Source organism: Suncus etruscus, chromosome 8 (assembly GCF_024139225.1).
Source record: "Suncus etruscus isolate mSunEtr1 chromosome 8, mSunEtr1.pri.cur, whole genome shotgun sequence".
In the NCBI taxonomy this organism is placed as follows: Eukaryota; Metazoa; Chordata; class Mammalia; order Eulipotyphla; family Soricidae; genus Suncus; species Suncus etruscus.
Window position 1 is genome coordinate 66,241,169 of NC_064855.1, and position 25,285 is coordinate 66,266,453.

Below are 25,285 nucleotides of genomic sequence, written 5' to 3' on the forward strand. Positions count from 1 at the left end.
CACTCTGATTAGTATTATGCTAGGTTATGTGGGTATCATCGAAAATTATTAATTTAAAATAATGCCACATGGGCCAGAGTGATAGCACAGCAGTAGGGCATTTGCCTTGCACACAGGCGGATGGTGGTTCGAATCCCAGCATCCCATATGGTCCCCCGAGCCTGCCAGGGGTGATTTCTGAGTGCAAAGCCAGGAGTAACTCCTGAGCACCGCCAGGTGTGACCCAAAAAGCAAAAAATAAATAAAATAAAATAAAATAAAATAAAATAATGCCATAATAGTGAGTACTAAAAATAGATTAAAATTGAATAATGCACTGTGTAAGTAAATAAGTAAATAGTGAGGGATGAGGGCCATACTATTTGATATAGGTGTAGTCTGGAAAAGAGACTGACATGGTAAAATTAGATGAAAGCTTATGCTTAGGCTGCAAGAAGGCCCTAAGATGGGACTTTGGGTTGAGGAACAAACAAGTGTGTACTTTGGCTGTTGCCTAATGAGGAGTGTGTGGAAAAGGGGGGTTGAAGAAGGCTCAGGATTAGATCACATATAGTTTGAAAGGCCAGATCACTCAGGATCTCATCAATTCTAAGCAGGGGAATACTCTGGTCTAATATATGCTCCTGCTGTCACTGCTGATGTGAAGAAATGGGTTACCCAGAGTAGCAGGAATTCCTAACTTTGAAGATCACTTCAGAAGCAAAGGCAGAATCTCAGGCTGGTGCCTTGTGCAATGACCATTTCAACATTCTTTATTATTCTTCATAATTTATAATATATAAAATATTTTTTCATTCTGGAACAGGTCCTATGAATTACTGTAGAGACAGAATATAGGTGAGTTGAGACTTTTGTTATCAAAGTTGATTTTTGACTTACAGGTTCTGAAATTAAGCAAGTTTTTGTTTTTGTTCTTTGGGATATAACCGACAATGCTCAGGGATTACTCCTGTTTTTGTGCTCAGAAATGACTCCTTACAGGGTTGGGGATCTACATGGGGAACTATATGAGATGCCAGGGATTGAACCCAGGTAGGACATATGCAAGGCAAATGCTCAACCCGCTGTACTATATCGCTCCAGTTCCTAGTTGAGAAACTCTTACTGGGGCTGGAGAGATAGCATGGAGGTAAGGCGTCTGCCTGTCATGCAGAAGGACAGTGGTTCGAATCCCAGCATCCCATATGGTCGGTCCCCTGTGCCTGCCAGCGGTGATTTCTGAGCAAAGAGCCAGGAGTAACCCCTGAGCTGCCGGGTGTGACCCCGAAATAAAAAAAAAAGAAAGAAACTCTTACAGAGGGCCAGAGCAGTGGCGCAAGCAGTATGGCACCTGCCTTGCACACACTAGCCTAGGACGGACTGCGGTTCGATCCCCTGTCGTCCCATATGGTCCCCAAGCCAGGAGTGATTTCTGAGCGCATAGACAGGAGTAACCCCTGAGAGTCAACGGTATGGCCCAAAAACCAAAACAAACAAAAAACCCTCTTACTAAAACAATAAAAAATCAGATCTCTCATATAAGTGTTATTCTTTTTATTTCCTAATATAATAGAGCAGAGAGTAGCCCTGAGCACTGCTCGGTGTAGCTCCAAAACAAAACCAAAAGTTTTGTGCAAGGGGCCAGAGAGATAGCCTAGCAGTAGAGTATTTGCCTTGCAAGCAGCTGACCCAGGACAGATGGTGGTCTGAATCCTGGCATCCCATATGGTCCCCCGAGCCTGCAAAGAGCGATTTTTGAGGCTGAGCCAGGAGTAGCCCTTGAGTGTGATCCTCAAAAAAACAAAAACAAAAATTAAAAAAAATTGTGCGTTTGGGCAAACCAATTTTCTTATTTGTAGAAATAGAAGAAAGAAATGAGAGAAAATGCGAGTGAGCTGCCTTGCCTGAGGCTAACCTGGGTTTGATCCATGGCAGCACATATAGCCCCAGACCCCCTGCAAGGAGTCATCCCTGAGTATAGAGCAAGAAGTAAGCCCTGAGCATTGCTGGGAATGCCTCCCAAAACAAACAATAACAATTTATTTGGTGACCATACCTAGTTGTGCTCAGGGTTTATTTTATTTTTGGTTTTGCAGTCAGGGATCATTCCTAGTCGATTCTGGTGGGTCATATGAGAGCAGGTGACCCACTGCATACCACTGCATAAGCTGACATGTCCTACCAGAAAATTAGTTCCCCACACCAGTCTTTAAACAATTTTCAACCATATCACTTTCTCTCTCTTCTGAAATGTTCAAGTTTTTCCCCCTACATCTCATAGCAATAATTGCTTTAGTCTCTCTAGTACGAGATATAAAAGAAGAATATACAAGATGCTTATTTTATGAGGCAGGTGTCATTGTACATTGACAAACTACCAGGAATATCTAAAGCCTGATCATTCCAAAGTCTAAATTAGTCCTCCTTGTAGTAATAATTATGAATACAACCTATCAAATCCTCATTTCCTACTGAACAATCTAGTATCCTTCCTTAGTCCTTTAGTCTTCAGAAAATCACAGATTAAAAGCTGAATGTCCCAGGGCCAACAAGGATAACCACCAACTTAATTTTGAGCCAACAGGTAAGAAAATAGGCCATGGAGGTGGCTGTAGATAGGAGGGTACAGTTCCTTGCAGGGTTTGCCTGTTCTGCAGCAAATCTCAGTGCCACACGCACACAATTACCAGCAAGGATCTAAGTATATATCAAGACAAGGTTCTGGCATGCAATGTCTTGTGTGACAAAGCCTGTAAATTACCACCAATTGCTGACAGATAAACACACAAAATAGGTTCAAGGGAAAAAATGGCCTTTGAAATTTTGTACAGAACAGATCACAGTGGGGGGTTAGAATGAATGAAGAGATATGCCAGAAGTGATGTAATGACATTGGAGGTGGGGTATTGAACTCTGGTGATGGTGATATACAGCAATTAAGTGAAGACCACAAATGTTAAACTACTGTAAATATGTTACCTTAAATACAATAAACAATTTTGGTTTAAAGTTTATCTTATATATCTTTTGTAATAGTGCAATATTGCTGCTGCATACCTGCAATGTTGCTATCCCATGCCCCAGTGTCAGGATTCCTCCAACTTTATCCCAAGTTTCCTTCCTTCCCCAGAACCCTCAGATCACAGTTCTACAGAACAAATAATCAGGGGAGAATTTTTTTTGGGGAGGACAAACAAAACAAAATAAAACACTATGGGATGGGGCCGGAGAGAGAGCATAGAGATAGGGTGTTTGCCTCGCATGCAGAAGGATGGTGGTTCAAATTCTGGCACCCCATATGGTTCCCAGAGCCTGCCAGGTATGATTTCTGAGGGTAAAGCCAGGAGTAACCCTTGAGCATTGTTGGGTTTGGCCCAAAAAACAAAAAAAAAAAAACAAAACAACAAACCCACTATGGGACTTGGTGATGATCCTTATTCTACCTTTAAGAATAACTCTGACTTTTGAAGTCACGTTCAGCAACCATTTCTAAACCCTCAGAACAGCTCTCTAACACATATAACCCGATTAGATCTGGCCCAAGATGCAGCGATCACTTACTGCCCTGGTGACAAGTCTCCCACACAAAGTAAAGGATAGTTGATTTTGAGAGGGAGTGGGGCACAGGATGCCTGTGAATGGCAAAATTTCAATGACTGCTCTTTCTTTCTCCTGGGGGGAAAATCTGCCTATTCAATGCCTTGAGAATTAGAGGCAAAAGGTTTGAAATCAAATGCCAACTGATCCTTAAAATATTTTTAGAACTGGTTGAAAGAAACAGAACAAAACACAAAGCAAATGCTTTGGCTGGGAAGATAGTTTAGGGAGCAAGGCTATGAGTACAAGGACCCAAATTAGATAGACCAATTGCATGGCACAGCCCCCTCAAGCATCATAGGGGTCCTTGAGCTCTGCTGAATTCAGCAGCACCATTTATCTATGGCCAAGTGAACAATGGCCTGGGGCTGTGACCATTGGTCACATAGTGGACCCTCAAATAAAGTGCACACTTATTTATTTTAGTTTTGGAGCCATACCCAGAAATGCTCAGGGGTTACAACTACCCCTGGAGGGCTCAGGGGATCATTTGGGGTACCAGGGATTAAACCCAGGTCTGCTGTGTGCAAGAAAAGTTCTTTATTTACTGCACTATTACTCCAGCCTCTAAAGTAGACACTAAATCCTAACATTTGAAGGGGCTAAAGAATGAATAAAAAGGAGATGCCTGGATAATAAAGACAAACGTTCATACTTCACAGCTTTACCTAAGGTTAGTCCTGTTGATTTTCAACTGTGAATGAACAAAGGAAAATTGTGTACTGAGGTATTTTTATCCAGCAAAACTGTGAGGCTCTGTGGAAACACTACCACATGCCAATACTGCTTTTCCTGGGTTATAATTTGAAGCTTTAACACAGTTAAATGCATTTTTAAAAGAAGAGTTCATCCTGGAGAGATTCTTTAATCAAACTATAACTTTTAATCCTTAATGCTAAAATGCTGATCTCAAGCCAGCTGACTACAAGCTCAGATTTGATAAAGTTCCTGACCTAAAGGAACTCACAAACTAGTAAAGATATAATGTCATAAATTTAAAATAAAAAGCAGAAGGTGATTTCTTAGAAATGTGTAGTGAGAGTTTGGAGGATTGAGTGGTGAGCCTGTAGAGGGAAACATGCTTATTAGGGAGATTTCACACGTGAGCTGAAAATGAATATCAAGCAGGAGTGTGGCATGTAGCAGAAGCAGGACAAAGTTCTACAGTCAAAGAGGTGTGGACACATTCTGGGAGAATGGAAATAACTGGTGTCATGGTAGGAAATACCTAGACTGAAACGGCAGCAGAATAAGGGTTCTAACCCCCAACAACACCAAAAGCATGGGCAACAGAGATAGGAAATGTCCCAAGTAAGAAATGCTTAGGGTGAGATAGTACCCAGATACTCAGAGGTCCTCTTCTCAACCAATTTTAAGGTGAAAATATCAGAGAAATTGAAAATGAGAATGATAGGGGTTGGAGAAAAGTACAGTCAGTAAAGTGCTTGCCACAGAGCTAACCCATATTCTATCTCTGGGTACTCCATATAGTTCCTTGAGCTCTATTTTTGCAAAGTGTAGAGGACATGTGGATATAGCACGTGGATACACGGGCACAAGGCGCAAGCCCTGGGCACAGGCAGGCTATGGCACCAAAATGAAAACATCCAAAAAACAAACAAAGGAAAGACAAAAAGAAGAGAGAATGCTATAAAATATATGTGGTTTATTTAAATTTCTTTTTTTCTTTTTGAGCCACACTAGGCAATGCTCAAGAGTTATTCCTGGGCAGTACACTCAGGGACCATCTGGGATCCTGGGGATGAAACCCAGGTTGGCCACATGCAAAGCAGTACATGCTGTATAACCTCTGGCCTCAAATCTCTGTGATTTAATTATGGCAGTGCTTAAATTCTTTAGATATAGAGAATTAAATCTATTTCAATAGATTAAAATATATTAAATAGTACTTATTAATACATATTGTCTTCAGTAACTTTAATAATGACTTGAAAGTACTGATTTTATAGCACAGTGGGGCAGGGTCTATAGTTCTAGGGCTATGAGGCAGTTCCCACAACTCCTCAGAGAAGGTAAATTCATCTGGGTAGCCCCTGAAAACCAGTTATACACCAAGTGGAATCCTGGGAAGAACATCTATTGGTAGCTGGAAGCTTTGTCTCCAATGGTATGTTTTTACTTTCATTTCTATTACCTATGTGCAATGATACCTTTTTTTTTGGAACCATACCTAGAAGTTCTAAGGGCTCATTCTTGGCTATGGCTGGGTGGCCATTTGGGGTGCAAGGGATTGAATCTGGGTCAACCGTTTGCATCAATGAAGCTTTTTTATTTTTTCCCTTGGTTTTTGGGCCACAATCAGTGCCACTTTGGTTATTCCTGACTCTGAGCTCTAAAATCACTCCTGGCAGGCTCGGGGGACCATGTAGGATGCTGGGAATTGAACTTGGATTCATCTCAGGTCAGCCACATGCAAGGCAAATGCTCTACCGCTGTGCTTTTCAATGAAGCTTTTTTTTTTTTTTTTTTTGATTTTTGGGTCACACCCAGCAGTGCTCAGGGGTTCATATGGGATGCCCAGATTTGAATCACCATCCTCTGCATGCAAGGCAAATGCCTTACCTCCATGCTATCTCTCCGGCCCTATTAAAAAAGGTTTTTCTTTTTTTTTTGGTTTTTGGTTTTTGGGTCACACCCAGCAGTGCTCAGGGGTTACTCCTGGCTCTATGCTCAGAAGTCACTCCTGGGCAGGTTGAGGGACCATATGGGATGCCAGAATTTGAACCACCGTCCTTCTGCATGCAAAGCAAATGCCTTACCTCCATGCTATCTCTCCAGCCCCCTCAATGAAGCATTTTTAAGTGCTTGTAATTCAGTAAAGACATCTTCATCTTTCACACAATCACAGAATTGAGTTTATATAATCTGAGAAAGACTGTTAAAGGAGAAGGGCTATGAGAGCAAGGGCACACGTATGGCAGAGAAGACCAGCTGCTCTCTTGGGTTAGCTCTTCAGAAGGACTTCTTGTTCCTGGCCTTAAAAAGACAGCTTGGGAAAATTTAACATTATCCTCCTCTCTACACTTTGCAAAAATATTGTGATTACCCAGTAGAGGATTTATAAGTGGAAGCTCCTTGGATTTCTGGTTTTCTTATTTTGTTTTAGGGCCACACCCAGAAGTACTCAGGGGTTACTCCTGGCTCTGTGCACAGAAATCACTCCTGGCAGGCTTGGGAGACCATATGGGATGCCAGGAATTGAACCTGGGTCCGTCCCTGGTCAGCCACATGCAAGGCAAACGTCTGGCCCCCTCCTTGGATTTCTGACCAACATGCACCTGAGGGAAGCTATACCATGAGTTCTTCAAGAGTACAGTGATGAAAGGATGGCCAGTTCCTCAGTATGTACTGGGTGGTTCTAAACGACCACTTCTGGGTTTTTTGATTTGTTTGTTATTTGAGGGCCATATTAGCAGTGCTCAGGGGACTATATGTAGTGCCAGAAAATTAATCAGGTTTAGGTATACACAAGTGCCATATTCCCTGTACCATTGCTCTGGCCTACCCCCTTAAGACTTTTGATCTCAAACAATGCTTTTAACAATCTCTATAGCAATATCTCTAGGCACTTTCTCATATCTCTAATTCATTTTCTATTCTATTTCTTATTCTCTTTAACTAAATCTAATTTGTACTTGATTAAACAATTTTTTTTCGTTTGTTTTTGGGTCACACCAGGCAGTGCCCAGGGGTTAATCCTGGCTCTACGCTCAGAAATTGCTCCTGGCAGGCTCGGGGGACCATATGGGATAGCTGGATTCAAACCATCATCTTTCTGCATGAAAAGGCAAACACCAATCTGAGGACTTCAAGGGAAACTTTTTCTGCATCTATCTGCCTGTGTTTCCTGAAGATTTCCTCAGAGGCCTAGGGAGCACCCCCCCCCCCAAACTGCATTTTGAAGCTGCCCAGTAAGTACATTCTGGCTTCGGGGGTCACTGTCCAATAAGCTGAGGTCTCTGGCCTGTGGAGGCTCCGCCCTGCTGTGCCTTTGTTCACTCTGAGGACTGTCAACTAGAGGCAGCAGAGGAGCATGGCCTCCGCTTCCGCGCACTCTTTCTAACCAATAAACCCCACCACAACACGCAGGAAAAACCACACTACAAGCATGACAATGGGGAAACCTCGCAGGCAAACACCATCCACTGAGAATGAAGACGAAAGCTCGGATGACCTAATAAATTCCAACCACCTGATTAACCTTTCAGATAAGGAGTTTAGAATAGAAATACGGAAGACGTTCTTATACCTCAAAAAAAGCATAGATCCATCTGAACAGAACACAAAGACAGAAATCAGAAAACTCCAAACTGAAATAACAAATCTGAAAAACATGGTTGCTCAACTGAAAACCTCAATGGATAGCCTCGCCAACAGGGTATCAGCAGCTGAGGAGAGAATCGGAGTACTGGAAGATGTGATGCAGAAAAACTCAACACAACAGAAGAAATTGGAAAAGAACCTTAAGACAAACGAACAGGCAATGGAAAAAGTACTCAAGGAATGCGAACAGATGAAAATAGAAGTCTTTGATAAATTCAAAAGAAACAACATAAGAATCATTGGAGTCCCAGAGACCCAGCTAGGAGATATCTCCAGGAAGAATCAACTGTCAAAGACATCATCAAAGAGATACTCCCAGAGTTAAAGACTACATGCAATCAAATCCTGCATTCCCGAAGAGTACCAGCTAAAAGAGACCCAAAGAAAAACACCCCACGACACATCCTTGTTACAATGACAAATCCCATAGAGATAGAATACTGAAAGCAGCAAGATCAAAAAGGAAAATTACATTCAAAGGAGGATCCCTAAGACTTACAGCAGACATGCCACAAGAAACTCTCAAGGCCAGAAAACAGTGGTGGGATATTGTGACAAGACTGAATGAAATGAATGCCTCACCAAGAATACTGCACCCAGCCCGACTCACGTTCAGGTTTGAAGGAAGAATACATAGCTTCATGGATAAACAACAGCTCAGAAACTTCACAGATTATAAACCAGCCTTAAAGGAAAATCTGATAGGTCTACTCTAAGACAAGAGAGACCAACAAACACAGCAAACTTATCAACAAATATGACATTAAATCCTATGACAATCATCTCCCTCAATGCCAATGGACTAAATTCACCAATTAAAAGACACAGAGTGGGGGCCGGGCGGTGGCGCTGGAGGTAAGGTGCCTGCCTTGCCTGCGCTAGCCTAGGACGGACCGCAGTTTGATCCCCCGGCGTCCCATATGGTCCCCCAAGCCAGGAGAGACTTCTGAGTGCATAGCCAGGAGTAACCCCTGAGCGTCAAATGGGTGTGGCCCAAAAATAAAAAAAAAAAAAAAAGACACAGAGTGGCAAAATGGGTAAAAAAGATGAATCTAACCTTCTGCTGCCTACAAGAAACACATCTGAATAGTCAGAACAAACATAGACTCAAAATCAAAGGCTGGAGGAAAATCATCTAAGCAAACAACACCCTCAAAAAACTGGGGTGGCCATATTAATATCTGATGACACCAATTTATACTCAGAAAAGTGGTAAGGGACAAAGATGGACACTATGTACTAATCAAGGGATATGTGCAACAGGAAGAAATCAGACTATTAAACATATATGCACCCAATGAGAGATAAGCAAATTATCTAATACAATTACTGACAAATCTGAAAGAAGAAATCAATAATAACACAATAATTATGGGAGACCTCAATATGACCCTATCAACACTTGATAGGTCAACCAGATTGAAACCCAACAAAAACATACTAGCCCTGAAAAGAGTAATGGAAGAAAGAGGACTAGTAGATATATACAGGACACTCCATCCCAAAAAACCTGAATACACTTTCTATTCCAACGTACATGGATCATTCTCCAGAATAGACTACATGCTTACACATAAAACATACCTCCATAAAATCAAGAGGATAGAAATCTTGCAGGCTACCTTTGCTGACCACAAGGCTCTGAAATTAGATGTGAACTACAAAGCCTCACAGAAGAAAAACTTTAACAATTGGAAATTAAACACCCTGCTACTGAACAACCAGTGGGTCCGAGATGAAGTCAAAAAGGAAACCAAAACTTTCCTAGAAACAAATGATAATGAAGACACAAACTGCCAGAATCTATGGGACACAGCAAAAGCGGTCCTGAGTGGAAAATTTATAGCTCTACAAGCAAATATCAGGAAGGAAGAAGGGGCATACCTGAATAATTTAATGACACAGCTCAAAAAATTAGAAAATGACCAACAAAAGGAATCAAAAAATAGAGAGACAGAAGGAAATAACAAAGCTGAAAGCAGAACTCAATGAAGTGGAAAACCAAAAAACAATCCGAAAGATCAACGAAAGGAGAAGTTGGTTCTTTGAAAAAATAAACAAGATTGATAGACCATTGGCAAAACTCACAAAGGAAGAGAGAGAGAAATCTGATAACCTGTATTAGAAATGAAAAGGGGGAGATCACGACAGATATTGCAGAGATCCAAAGGGTAATCAGAGACTACTTTGAGAAACTTTATACTACTAAACATGAGAACCTAGAAGGAATGGAAAAATTCTTGGACACTTATAACCTTCCACATTTAAGTAAGGAAGATGTAGCATATCTAAACACCCCCATCATTACTGAGGAAATTGAAACTATAATCAAACATCTGCGCAAAAAGAAAAGGCCAGACCCAGATGGATTTCCTAATGAATTTTTTCAAATCTTTCAAGAGGATCTACTACCAATCCTAGCCAAGCTCTTCCATGAAATTGAAAAAACGGGAACACTCCCAAACAGCTTTTATGAAGCCAACATCAACTTGATACCAAAACCAGACAGAGACGCTGCCAAAAAAGAAAATTACAGACCAATATCCCTGATGAATACTGATGCAAAGATCTGCAACAAAATCCTGGCAAATAGGATCCAATGCATCATCAAGAAGATCATACATTATGACCAAGAAGGTTTCATCCCAGGAATGCAAGGATGGTTTAACATCCGTAAATCTATCAACATCATACACAACATCAACAACAAGAAAAATAAAAATCACATCATCATATCAATAGATGCAGAGAAAGCATTTGATAAGGTCCAACACCCATTCTTGATCAAAGCTCTCAGTAAGATGGGAATGGAAGGAACCTTTCTCAATCTTGTTGAAACCATCTACCACAAGCCAATGGCAAATATTATCCTCAGTGGAGAAAAAAAGCCTTTCCTCTAAATTCTGATACAAGACAAGGCTGTCCGCTTTCACCACTCCTCTTCAAGATAGTACTGGAAGTTCTTGCTATAGCGATTAGGCAAGAAAAAGATATCAAGGGAATCCAGATAGAAAAGGAAGAAGTCAAGCTCTCATTGTTTGCAGACGACATAATACTCTACTTAGAAAACCCTAAAGACTCTACCAGAAAGCTTCTAGAAACAATAAATTCATATAGCAAGGTGGCAGGCTACAAAATCAACCTACAGAAATCAATGGCCTTTTTATACACCAATAATAATAGGGAAGAGATGGAAGTCAGAAAGGCAATCCCATTCACAATAGTGCCACACAAAGTCAAATATCTTGGAGTCAACTTGACCAAAGACGTGAAGGACCTATATAAAGAAAACTATAAAGCCCTGCTCCAAGAAATAAGAGGACACACGGAAATGGAAACACATACCGTGCTCATGGATTGGCAGGATTAACATCATTAAAATGGCAATACTCCCCAAAGCATTATAAAGATTTAATGCGATCCCCTTAAAAATACCCATGACATGAAGTGGATCAAACACTTATGAAGTTCATCTGGAACAATAAACACCCTTGAATAGCTAAAGCACTCCTAGGGAAAAGGAAAATGGGAGGCATTATTTTCCCCAACTTTAAACTGTACTACAAAGCAATAGTTATCAAAACAGCATGATATTGGAATAAAGACAGACCCTCAGATCAGTGAATAGGCTTGAGTCCTCAGAGAACGTTGACATATCCATCTGGGCCTGGGCTTTTCTTTTCGCGCAGATATTTGATTATAGTTTCAATTTCCTCAGTAATGATGGGGGTGTTTAGATATGCTACATCTTCCTTACTTAAATGTGGAAGGTTATAAGTGTCTAAGAATTTTTCCATTTCTTCTAGGTTCTCATGTTTAGTAGCATAAAGTTTCTCAAAGTAGTCTCTGATTACCCTTTGGATCTCTGCAATATCTGTCGTGATCTCCCCCTTTTCACTTCTAATATGGGTTATCAGATTTCTCTCTCTCTTCCTTTGTGAGTTTTGCCAATGGTCTATCAATCTTGTTTATTTTTTCAAAGAACCAACTTCTGCTTTCGTTGATCTTTCGGATTGTTTTTTGGTTTTCCACTTCATATGTTTCCAGACATACAATTACCTAATTTTTGACAAAGGAGCAAGAAATCCTAAGTGGAGCAGGGAAAATCTCTTCAACAAGTGGTGCTGGCAGAACTGGTTAGCCACTTGCAAAAAAGCGAACATAGACCTCCAGTTAACATCATGTATGAAGGTAAAATCCAAATGGATTAAAGACCTTGATATCAGACCTGATACCATAAGGTATATAGAACAACAAGTAAGTAAAACACTCCATGACATTGAGACTAAAGGCATCTTCAAGGAGGAAACTACACTTTCCAAACAAGTGGAAGCAGAGATCAACAGATGGGAATACATTAAACTGAGAAGCTTCTGCACCTCAAAAGAAATGTGCCCAGGATACAAGAGTCACCCACTGAGTGGGAGAAACTATTCACCCAACACCCTTCAGATAAGGGGCTAATATCCAAAATATACAAGGCACTGACAGAACTTTACAAGAAAAAAAAACATCTAATCCCATCAAAAAATGGGGAGAAGAAATGAACAGACACTTTGATAAAAAAGAAATACAAATGGCTAAAAGGCACATGAAAAAATGCTCCTCGTCACTAATCATCAGGGAGATGCAAATCAAAACAAGGATGAGATACCACCTCACACCAAAGAGATTGGCACACATCACAAAGAATGAGAATAATCAGTGCTGGCGGGGATGTGGAGATAAAGGAACTCTTATCCACTGCTGGTGGGAATGCTGTCTAGTCCAACCTCTATGGAAAGCGATATGGAGATTCCTCCAAAATCTGGAAATTGAGCTCCCATTTGACCCAGCTATTCCACTCCTAGGGATATACCCTAAGAACCCAAGAATACAATTCAAAAACCCCTTCCTCACACCTATATTTATTGCAGCACTATTCACAATAGCCAGGCTCTGGAAACAACCAAGATGCCCTTCAACAGACGAATGGCAAAAGAAACTGTGGTACATATACACAATGAAATATTATGCAGCCATCAGGAGAGATGAAGTCATGAAATTTTCCTGTACATGGTTGTACATGGAATCTATCATGCTGAGTGAAATAAGTCAAAGAAAGAGAGAGAGAGAGAGACGAAGAATAGTCTCACTCATCTATGGGTTTTAAGAAAAATAAAAGTCATTTTTGTAACAGTCCTCAGAGACAATGAGAGGAGGGCTGGAACACCAGCTCACTTCATGAAGCTCACCACAAAGAGTGGTGAGTACAGCTACAGAAATAACTACACAGAGAACTACCATAATCATGTGAATGAATGAGGAAACTGGAAAGCCTGTCTGGAGTACAGGTGGGGTTGGGGTGGGATGGAGGGAGATTTGGGACATTGGTGGTGGGAATGTTGTACTGGTGAAGGGGGTGTTCTTTACATGACTGAAACCTAATCACAATCATTTATGTAATCAAGAAGTTTAAATAGGGGTCGGTGAGGTGGCACTAGAGGTAAGGTGTCTGCCTTGCAAGCGCTAGCCAAGGAAGGAACGCGATTCGATCCCCTGGCATCCCATATGGTCCCCCCAAGCCAGGGGCAATTTCTGAGCACTTAGCCAGGAGTAAGCCCAGAGCATCAAACGTGTGTGGCCCGAAAAACTAAAAAAAATATAAAATAAAATAAAAAAGTTTAAATAAAGAAAAGAAAATAAAAAAAATTCATTTTAAATTAAAATGTACTGTAAATGGTCAATAAGATGCATCATTTTTCTATGGATTAGGTGGCAACTTGTACAAAAATAAATTTTTATAAATAAACTTCTTATAAATTTCAAAAAAAAAAAAAAAAAAAAAGAAAAGGCAAACACTCTACCTCCATGCTATATCTCCGGTCCCTGATTAAACAAATGGTTTTCTAGAGAGTAGAGACTAAAAAAATAACCTGTGTACACATTTCATCATGAAGACTATAAGCAAGAGCACTGAAACAGATGATGCTGGGAGATATAGGTGGTCATCAGTCAGCCTGAGGATCGACTGGAAAATGTGATAAAGAATTTAAGGAGGGGCCAGAGCAATAGCACAGCAGTAGGGCGTTTGCCTTGCATACAGCTAATCCAGGACTGCCAGTGGTTGGAATCCCAGTGTCCCATATGGCGTTTTCCTGCACAAGGCTGACCCTGGACAATCTGTCCAGCATCCCAAGTCTGCCAGGGGCGATTTCTGAGTTCAGAGTCAGGAGTACTACTTGGTGTGGCCCACAAACAAACAAACAAACAAATAAATAAACAAACAAAAAGAATGCAGGAACAGAGCTGGAGAAGAATGAATGGCATCAGAAATTCTAGCTGAAGTCAGGCCAAAGGCTCTTAATCCCTCAAACCATATGGGAATGTTTGCAAGTTAATCAGTGTACTCTTTCTAATCCAGTTTGTACCTGGGCTCCTTGATACCTGCACATGAAGTCATCCTAAGAGAAACATGGTTAACCCTCTGAAAATTTCAAAGAAAATTCTTTCAGATAGAGAAAAAATCACAATGCTATGTGCATGGTCAAATACTACATTTCCCTGGGAATTGATTATCTTTAAGAAATCCTGAATTACTATGACCCAACTTTGATTTTTTTCTTTTTTAGTAAGCTTTACCAAAAAAAATGTACATGCAGACATTCACAGAATACTTGCAGACTCAAAGCTCTAACAGCAAGCACCAAGTCTGTAATCAGTCACAACACTTTGCTCTAAGGTCCAGTGATTTTCAACTTGATGGTCTGCTAACCAATGGCTGCCTGTAGGCATAAGAAAGTCGAACACTGCTGCCAGTGCTTGGAATTTCTATTATGTACTTCTTAGCTGCCAGCAACATCATTATCTGACTCTCATTTTTTTTAGTTCTCATTTTAAAAGGCTAGCATTTTAGTGTATCTACACTATTCCTAATAAAAATAATTTTGCTTCCCAGTTTATCTGAGCCAGTTTATGCTTTTTTTTGCCAGTTGGCTAGAGCCCACTAATGATCTCAATTCTCAATTTTCTTCTAAATAGCAAATTATATGATTATTCTGCTTGTAATCCACTTTTTAAACTTTTTCCAAATACAAAGAGACACAGCTATAAGATCATCATGCCAGCTTATAAAAGTATAAAATAACTGATACATAAAAAAGAAACAAAATCACAAGTGCTAAACACACTCACTACCAGGTTTTACTGTGGTGAAAAGATGATCCTCAGTGTTGTTACTGTGTTAACATTTTTGCTGCATAAATTTTTTCAAGCATAAATTTATTTCACCCTTATGAATCACTCACTCATAAATTATGTAAAGCTCTATTCATTAGAGTTTTCTTTTTTCCTCTCACCTTAGAAATTCTATAAAAGCCTTTACTTTAATATGAAGCATCAGGGCTAGAAAAATAGTACAGTGAGTAGGGGGCTTGCCTTACAAGTCCATCAATCTGGGTTCAATCCCTGGTACCATACAAGGTTCCCTAAACCTCATTAGGAGTAATCCCTGAGCACAGCTGGGTATTGTCCAAAAACAAAGGAAATTGGGTGTGTACAGCATGATAACCTCTCTACAGCAAAAACTGCCAATCACAAACTGTTTCCTATTGCCTGTTGTGTTAGCACAGAAAAGAGATTGATTTTTTTCAGTTAATGTTCCATTCCCAAAGGTAAAGCCCTTTCTTAGGTTCTAGGAGGGAAGAAAACCCCACAGACATTTGAAAGAATTAGAAGTTAAAACTTTCACTGAAGAAATGACTCAAAGAGCTGGAGCAAATGCTTTGCATGGGGGAGCCCTAGATTCAAATGCCAGCACAGCAAGTCCCCAGCACTAGAGGGTGAGCCTTCAATCCTCCACCCTTCCACCCTGCTCCAAAGGAAAAAAATTGATAAGACAATGGTTTTAATTACATAAATGTGCAGCAGTTAAAAAAAAAAAACCTGGGCTAGAGAGATAGTACAGAGGGTAAGGAGCTTACCTTGTCTGTGGCTGATCTCAGCATCCCATATGGAACCTTAAGCCCCCCAGGAATGATCCCTGAACATGAAGCCAGTGGTAAGTAAACCATGAGCACTGCAAGATGTGGACCCCAAATCAAACAAACAAAAACCTCATACTTTCCTCCTCTTAAAATTTCCTGTAAGAAAACATATCAGTATAGTTGGCACAGTATAGTAGGTAGGGCACTTGCTTGCATGGGGCTGACCTGGGTTTGATCCCTGGCAAAACATATGGTCCCCTAAGCATCACCAGATGTGAGCTCTGAGCTTAGAGCCAGGAACAAGTCCTGAACACTGCTGGGTATGGGCCCTCCAAAACACTCAAGCAAAAAACAAACAAATAAAAATACATTAGGATTATTATAGTCATGCTTCTTCATTTTAAAAAATGTACAATATAAATAAGGCAGTTACATAATTTATTTCACTATTCAGGAAAAGTCCAAATGCTGAAATAAATGTTACACTTAATAAAACAAAGCCATTTATCAATTTCTTTGCTGGAGATGTAACTAATAGCTGAGTGTACACTTTTAAACATGAGGTGCTAAGATGGAACCCTGGCATGAGAAGCAGCAAATAAAAAGCAACATAGAAGCCAGAACAATAGCACAGCAGCAGGGCATTTGCCTTGCACATGGCTGACCTGAGTTTGATCCCTTGGTATCTCATATGGTAGCCCCCAGCCTGCCAGGAACGATTTCTGAGCACAGAGCCAGGAGTAACCCCTGGGCGTCACTGGGTATGGCCCCAAAACAAAACAATATAGCAACCTAGGGTGGGGTTATAGCTCAGCGGTGGTATTTGAGAATTTTTTTGTTTTTGTTTTTGTTTTTTTGGGCCACCCCCGTTTGATGCTCAGGGGTTACTCCTGGCTATGCTCTCAGAAATTGCCCCTTGCTTGGGGGGGACCATATGGGACACCGGGGAATCAAACCGTGGTCCGTTCCTTGGCTAGTTGGCTAGCGCTTGCAAGGCAGACACCTTACCTCTGGTGCCACCTCGTCAGCCCCAGTATTTGAGAATCTTAACAGCAATGCAAAAAAAAAAAAAATCTAAAATGCAAAATAATTTCCTCTTAATAAAATATCATTGAGATTGGGCATTTAACCCAGTGTTAGATTTCATGCCTTACAGATCAAGACCCAGAGTCTGATACTCAGTAGAATAAAAATTAAGGCATAGCATCACAAATTCATTTAAACTAATGTCAGATAAAAAGAAAGTATTAGGGGGCCGGAGAGATAGCCTGGAGGTAGGGTGTTTGTCTTGCATGCAGACTCTCATATAGTCCCCCGAGCCTGCCAGGAGTGATTTCTAAGCAGAGAGCCAGGAGTAACCCCTGAGTGCTGCCGAGTGTGACCCAAAAACCAAAATAAAAAAAGTATTAGGGGGCCGGAAAGATAGCATAGCAGTAGGGCGTTTGCCTTGCACACAGCTGATTCAGGATGAATAGTGGTTCGAATTCTGGCATCCCGTGTGGTCCCCCCAGCCTACTAGGAGTGATTTCTGAGCGTAGAGCCAGGAGTAACCCCTGAGTGCCACCAGGTGTGACCCAAAAACAAAAAACAAACAAACAAACAAAAAAAGTATTAGAAGCAAAATGTGTATATACCAATTACTTAAAGTCCTAGTCAGAGCAATTAGGAAAATAAAAAAGAAATAAAAGGAATTCATAAAGAAAAAGAATCAGGAAAATGATTTTTATTACAAACAGAAAATTCTGATGCATTTACTAAAAAAAGAAACAACAGAATTAATAATCCAATAAAGGGGCAGAAAGATAGGGATCTAGGTGTTTGTCTTGCATGTGACAACTCTGGTTAAATCTACAAATATGATACCTGGGAATACATTGGCTAGCACCTGAACACAGATAAGAGTGTCATAGTCCTTAGAACCTCCACTCAAATAAGGTAGTTTTTTAAAAAAAACAACACAGAAACAGAGCTAACTATAAAATCAATATACAAAACGTTATTGCATGTCTGTATGCAAAAGTGAAGAGAAATAGAGTAACAAAATCTCTTTTACAATCACAACTAAAATAATTATATTTCAAGGAATAAACTTAACAAAGGAAGTGAAAGACTTATACATTGAAAACTCTAAGTCTCGGGGCTGGAGAGATAGTACAGCAGTAGGGCTTTTGCCTTGCAAGCAGCCGACTCAGGACCTACAGTGATTCAATCCAGGCATCCCAAAAGATCCACCGTGCCTGCCAGGAGCGATTTTTTAGCACAGAGCCAGAAGTAACCCCTGAGCACCACCCAGTATGGCCCAAAAACCAATGAAACAAGCAAACAAACAAACAAAAAACCTCTAAGTCAACTGTTTTACTTTTTTTTATTTTTTAACTTCCCCTTTGGAGAGACTCAAGTCCTGGCTCAATATAAAGTAGTCTGGGCAGTGCTTGGGAAACCATGTGGTGCCAGGTATCAAACTCTACAAACAAAGGCTTCTACAAACAAAGCAAGTGCATTAGATCTTTGAGGTATTTTATTATTTCCTTAGCCCAGTAACAGTAAAATAGCAGAAGACACAAAAATATGGAAAAACCATCTCTGCTCAGGAATAAAAAGACTTAATACTGAAAAAATGGCCACCCTATCTGAATCACTAAGTACATTTGATTCAATTCCTTTCAATATCTTTGTTTGGAGGTTTTGCTTGTTTTCTTGGTTCACCCCTGACAGTGTGCAGGGGATCAGATGAGGATCATATCTGTCAGAGTTATATACAAGTCAAGAGCGACTGTGCTGTCACCAGCCCCCAAAATTCAAATATCTTTCTTACTTTTCTTTGTTTTTATTTTTGCTTATGGATCATAAAATAGTTGTGCTCCTGGTTCTGCATCTGGGGGAAACTCCTAATGGATTAGGGGACAATGCAGAGATCAAACTAGGTTGGCTGTGTGTAAGACAAGTGCACCACCTACTATATTATGCTCTGACCCGAAAAGTTCAAATTTCTATCATCATAATAAGGGACTTTAATAAGTAATTTAAAAAGCATATACAGCATTTTTTTGTGTGTGTTTTTTGGGTCACACCTGGCAGTGCTCAGGGGTTACTCCTGGCTCCATGCTCAGAAATTGCTCCTGGCAGGCATGGGGGACCATATGGGATATCGGGATTCGAACCAATGACTTTCTGCATGAAAGGCAAACGCTTTACCTCCATGCTATCTCTCTGGCCCCTCATATACATTTCAAAGGAATATTTGTCCTATATTCACTTATCATTTACTGACTAATGCCATGCACTATTTAAGACCCAGAGGGTATGTACATAAACAGGCACACTTACACACCAAAAGATCCGGCCAAACCACAGCTTAAACAACAGTAAGAAAAGTTGGAGATAAACACGATCAAATAAACTATATAGTATATTATGAGGTGATATGTGCTATGAAGAAAACAAAACACAATGAAGGTAGCAGAACAGTGAGCCTTAATGAAAAATTGTTTGAGAAGAAATTTGAAAAGGTGAGAAGGTTGAGTCAGGTAGTTATGTAGACCAGAGTGTCTCAACCAGGGACCCTCCCATATTCCAGGGGTCCTAGACAAAACTCATGTAAGTGAGGGGCCACAGCACAAATTTAGGTGGCCAACTAATACTAAAGGGGGACTAGAGGAAGAAAGGTGTCTATGGTCAGACAAAAGTTGAGCTCTGATCTGCACTATTTATCTTTCAGGCAAAAAGATGCACAGGCCCTAAGATGAGTGTGAGCTGAAAATGTTCAAGACTGTAGAAGGACAGCAGCATGGCTGTTGCAGAATGGCAGGGTGGAGGGTGCGCCAAGAAGAAAGTAAGGATAAGGTGAAGGGGTAAGTAGTAGTTAGTAGTAGTAGAAGGGGCAAGTAGTAACAGAAGATTAGTGTGGTTCTCACAGATAGTTTTAAGGACTTGATTTTATTCTGATGGGGAGCATGGCAAATGGCATGAACACAGAAAAATGATTTCAAAGAACTGCTCTAGCGACTGTGCTGACAACAGGGTGCTACACGGCAGGGATAGAAGAAAGAACTCTGGTATCAGGCTGCTGCCAGAAAATGGTGAAAAGCATTGGCAAATTATGCGATGGTAAGGAATGGCCAGGCTTATCTGTTATATTCTGAAGCTCTAGTAAGATTTCTCTGAAAAATCAGTGTGGGGTGTGAGAAGTCAAGAATGTCAGCAGAGTTCCTGATTGAGAGTATGGAGTTGATATTAACCCATTTAAATGAAGTACATGCTTTGGAAGAAAGATAAGAAGTTCAGCTTTTGTCATAAGTGAAATATCTACTGGACATTCAACCAGACTTTGAGTCTATATCTAAAGCTGCAAATTCAATAAAGTTCCAGGCTGAAGCTGCCATCATTTCCTCAAACAAATCCTGCCACTATTGGTTTGCATAAATGTCTGCAGAAACACTGGTGTTTTCCCAGTTTTTGTACATATATTTGTCTGCATTGTGCTTGAACTCCCCCTCCCCAACTCATTAGTTTTGCAGCCACTCCTGCCAGTGCTCAGAGATTATTCCTGGATCTGCACTCAGGAATCTTCTGACAAGGCTTGGGGGACCATATATAGTGCTGTAGATCAAACAGAGGCCAGCCATATGCAAGGCCAGTGCCTTAACCATGTAATATCTAGTTTTCAAGACTAATAATCTCTCATCTATTTATGAAACTCACAAAACACGTGAATATCATCTCTCTTCTTTTCTTTTCGGTTTGTGGGTATACTAGGTGGTGCTCAGGCATTACAGCTAGTTCTGTGCTTAGAAACTACTGCTGGCAGGCTTGGAAGGCTATAAAAGTTGCCAAGGATGGAACTCTGGTGAGCCCCGTGCAAAGTAAATACCTTCCCTGCTGTACTACCACTCTGGGCCTTGAATATCTCTCTTGAACCACCCTGATTCCTTAAGTCACTTAAATAACTGAAATAAAAAATGGCTGGTAACTTAGCATGCTCAAAACATTAAATGATTTTGTTTTCTTCTTTATGGTAGGAAAAAGGTAGTCATTTCATAAACACAGCAGGCAACTTGACTGATCTTATCACCAGAAATCATTAGAATTCTTTGGAGAAAATCAAGACCACAGGAAAAGTCTTAACGAACAGCTCAGTGGCCAGATTTTGCATTTTCCAATTCCAGTAGTTATTTGAAGGCAAATCTTCAAAAATGATTTGTAGTATATAATAAACTCTATAGGCTACAAAAGCACAAAGGAAGACCTTTTTGCCTATGTTCTGAAGTTATTTTCTGCTATAAATTTTTTTTTCATTTTGATTGTTTTACCTGCCCTAGGGAGGCATTAAAATGAGAGTAGTTATTGAACAAGAAAACTAGTCTGTTTCATTTCCAAGAGAAAGCCTGGAATCAAATTGAGGAAAGGGGAAATTTTTTTTTAAATGATGCAAAATTTGGAGATGATCTAGCCAACCTGCCTTTTTACAGATGGGAACACGAATATTCAGAGGCTGGTACTATCACTTGAACAGCATGTTCTCAACTATTAGTCCTGTTTGCTAAAACATAAACTCCATGAGGGCAGAGATTTCTGTTTTGTTAAGTACTATTTCTATTTCACATAAATAGGCTAAAGGAATGAATAGTCTTATAATCTTAAATGGTAAGAGACTGATATCTTCTTGGCCTTTTGGATAAGATCAAGTGTAGTATCTGTTGTTATCAATTTAAATTGTATGAGACTAAAATACATGCAGTACAAACAAGTACATCACATTTCTTTTTTTCTTTTTTGGGGGGAGGGGAAGGGGTTCACACCAGGCAGTGGTCAGGGGTTACTCCTGGCTTTGTGCTCAGAAATCGCCCCCAGCAGGCTTGGGGGATCATATGGGATGCCGGGATTTGAATCACCGTCCTTCAGCATGCAAGATAAACACCTTACCGCTGTGCTATCTCTCTGGTCCCACCCCTTTTTTTGGTTATGTTTTTTCAGTGTTTGAAAAAATGCTGCCTCTTTGAAAGCCATAAAATTTGCACTATCAAGAATATGCAAACGCCATCCTTAAGAGTTATTATAGTACAAGAGTCATACAATGGGAAATAGAGAATCTAAAACAACATTTCTTTTTTTTTTTTTTTTTTTTTTGATTTTTGGGCCACACCCGGTAACGCTCAGAGGTTACTCCTGGCTATGAGCTCAGAAGTTGCTCCTGGCTTGGGGGACTATATGGGACGCCGGGGGATCGAACTGTGGTCCGTCCAAGGCTAGCGCAGGCAAGGCAGGCACCTTACCTCTTGCGCCACCGCCCGGCCCTAAAACAACATTTCTTAAGGGCTCAATTTACAAAAAGTTCTCTGTATGACAGGGAGATACTAAAAGGGCTAGAGAGAATGTCTGACACACAGAGGCCTCAAGTTTATTCCAGCACCACCTCACCAGGAGTAGCCCCAAGCCCCTGATACTACTCAGGAGAAACACTCTTGCCACTGCCCTCTGCCCCCAAGTTCTCTGTAGATGGTACAAAGATGATACTATATTGCTTTTGGGCCCTCCTAGTGATGCGCGAGGTACAAAGTGGTGCCAGGGATGAAACTAAGGCCTCCAGCATACAAAACATGCTGTGCAAAAACTCAGGCTGTACACTATCTCTCTAGCCCAAGTATGATACTCTTGAAATTTATTTGCTTTACATAGTTGTGGCAACGTGGATACATATTTATTATGCGGCGTTACTAAGTGTTCAAAATTAAACATAAAGATCTTTTAAGTCTTTGAATCACTAAGATTTATAAGGAAGAACAGGGGGAAAGAGTTTGAAAAACTTGATTCTAGATTATGTAATAGCTTAAAAGATCCAATTAAATGACCCAAGTTCTGAAAGTTCCCTGGCCAAAGAAACTGTTACAGTTTTTAAAAGCAAACAGCCTCTGAAGCAAACACTTTCAGCAATTATCAAAGTTTACATGCAGTCAATAGGTAACCCAGTATATGTATTTCAATCTACAGCATGAAGTATCATTTTTAACTTTATCATTTTAAGTTAAAAAAAATACCTACCTCTTTAATCTCATGTAGCTTTCACTGGCAGCAGGCCGGCATTCAGCTCTCTGTACCACTATTCCTTCCAACGAAAGCTTATCTAGAAAGGGAAGTAAAAAATAACAAATGTATTAAGAGATAACATTTATCATTTTCAAGACTCATGTCAGCAATAGTAATAGGTTATGATCAAATGTAATAATACAAATCAAGGAATATAACAGAAATACTTGTAATTTACAGCAGAATCTAGATTAAAGCTAAACCTCCTGCTTGTGAAGAGTGGGGGGGGGGGGGTCCTAATCAGACTTATTTATTGGGCTGCTATAGACCCATGACAATAACAACTTTTATACATTTAGTTCTTTCTAAAGGGGGGTCGGGTCACCTGAAAGGCCATAAAATCAAATTATAAAATACAGTAAGAGTAGAGGTTTATCATCTTTGATAGAAAAGTAAATTTTGATAGCACAGCTAGCCTAAATTACTAAACCCAAGAGAGAAATATACTGACGTGAATGTGTGCACAAGCCCCTCTCCTCTCATATATGCAAATACGATTCTAGAACATACCAGGATGAAAATTCAGCCTGGAAAATGTGTGCCAGATATACCTGCTCTGACTTCTGATCTCTAGCAAAAGTATAAACATAGATATGTCCAACTGAAGGTGCTAATTCTATGACTATTGTCTAAACAAAAAAGCAATTTTTCTTACCATTACTAAAGCTTTTGAAAATGACTCTCTAAGACAGAAAATGCAAGAGAGCGTGAGAAACCTTTCAGATAATGAGAGCACCTGGTTGCAATGCTTAGTCTGAACTCCAAGTACCACTAGGCATGGCCCCTTGGTCCCTGAGCACTGAGACTCTCTGTGGTCTCTATAAGTTTTTGAAATTTTTTTGGAAATATGTCCTTCTACCAATAAAAGTATTGAAAATCATCAATCGCTCCTTCCCTCCCTCACCTTAAAAAACATCAAGAAAAATAGATAAAGGGGGAATAAAAGGGCCTTCCATATGCCTATCAGGCATCAATCATTATGGTAGGCAATAAACAGACCTTATCTTCTTTGACACATAAATGTGCCATAATGGCACAAGCTTCATTATAGTCTGGAAGTATATAACTTTGACTAGGCAACTTGGTTTTTCTTAGTTTCTTGTGGGGCTTAGGGTCCACTGAGCCACATGCCTGCAACTGCTATGATTAGGAACAGCTGTGGTTCAGTCATACTTGGAGAATTCACTGAGGTTTTGAGAAGAAACTCAGGAGCTCTCTTGGCTTATAAGCACTTCATTTATGATTCATCTCTTTTCAGACTAAATGACCTTATTCATTCCATTAACATGAACTAAATGCCTACTGTGTGAAGGACACCATTCAGGCACTGTGGTGTGCACTGTGGTGCAACGACTCATAGGGGTGGGGTGAGGGGGAAATATAGAAGCAGAATATACCAGCAACACTGATACTAAATATTCCAGGAAACTCTTTGTATAACTTCTTTTTCAGGGAGTTGGAAAGATAGTATAAATGGTAAGGCTCTTGCCTTGGATGCAACTGATCTAGGTTTGGTCCCTCAAGCCTGCCAGGAGTAATTCCTGAGTGCATAATAAGGAGTAAACCTTGAGCACCACAGGCGTGGCCCATAGAACAAAAAAATAAAAGTACACAATTATCTCTTTCTCGAGAATTTTTTGAGTCCTCTCTATTCTATCTCAGATTTTGTCTCTCAAATTGAGGCAACTCGTTATGACAGTGTCCAAGAACTAATTATGAATATATTATGTATATTAAAGTTTTAGAGTCCTTCAATATGACACATACAAAAAATCTATGCACAAACATTCAGATGATTAAAATGCAGTAAGAATAATTGCTTATGCCAAAATATGTCAAGAAGAAAATAATGAGAAGACCATAATTGTTTTATATTAAATTTAAGGTTTTGTTTTTTTAGAGCTAAAACAAATTTTACATCAAACATGCCTCCAGTAAATTTTCTGGGTTTTGTTGTTGTTGTTGTTGTTTGTCTGTTTGTGGGCCACACCTGGTGGCACTCAGGGGTTACTCCTGGCTCTGTGCTGAGAAATTGCTCCTGGCTTGGGGGACCATATGGAATGCTAGGGATTGAACACATGTCCGTCCTATGTCAGCCATGTTCTACTGATGTGCTACCACACTGGCCCCAAATTTCCAACTAAAACAAAAGCAAGATATAGGAAAATAAATATATATATATATGCGCTTTAAATGCACGAAAAAATCCACCCCTGAAATAAAAATTAATGTAAAAAATATTCTAGAAAACCAGATAGATAGTATTGGGTTAAGGTCCATACATTGTATGTGGTTGACCCTAGTTCAAATTCCTGATA

At 40.1% G+C, this 25,285-nt stretch overlaps 1 protein-coding gene and 1 non-coding gene across 2 annotated transcripts in view; one reads left to right on the plus strand and one right to left on the minus strand.

Annotated features, from left to right (window-relative positions):
• Positions 1–25,285, minus strand: part of GTF2F2 (general transcription factor IIF subunit 2) — a 162,146-nt gene that overhangs the window by 60,405 nt on the left and 76,456 nt on the right. The window contains exon 5 of the mRNA XM_049778842.1: positions 22,923–23,004. Within this exon, the coding sequence (XP_049634799.1) occupies positions 22,923–23,004 (82 nt within the window). The remainder of the gene's footprint in view (positions 1–22,922; positions 23,005–25,285) is intronic.
• LOC126016828 (U2 spliceosomal RNA) lies at positions 21,539–21,724 on the plus strand. The gene has a single exon (XR_007498527.1). It is a non-coding gene; the product is annotated as a U2 spliceosomal RNA (small nuclear RNA).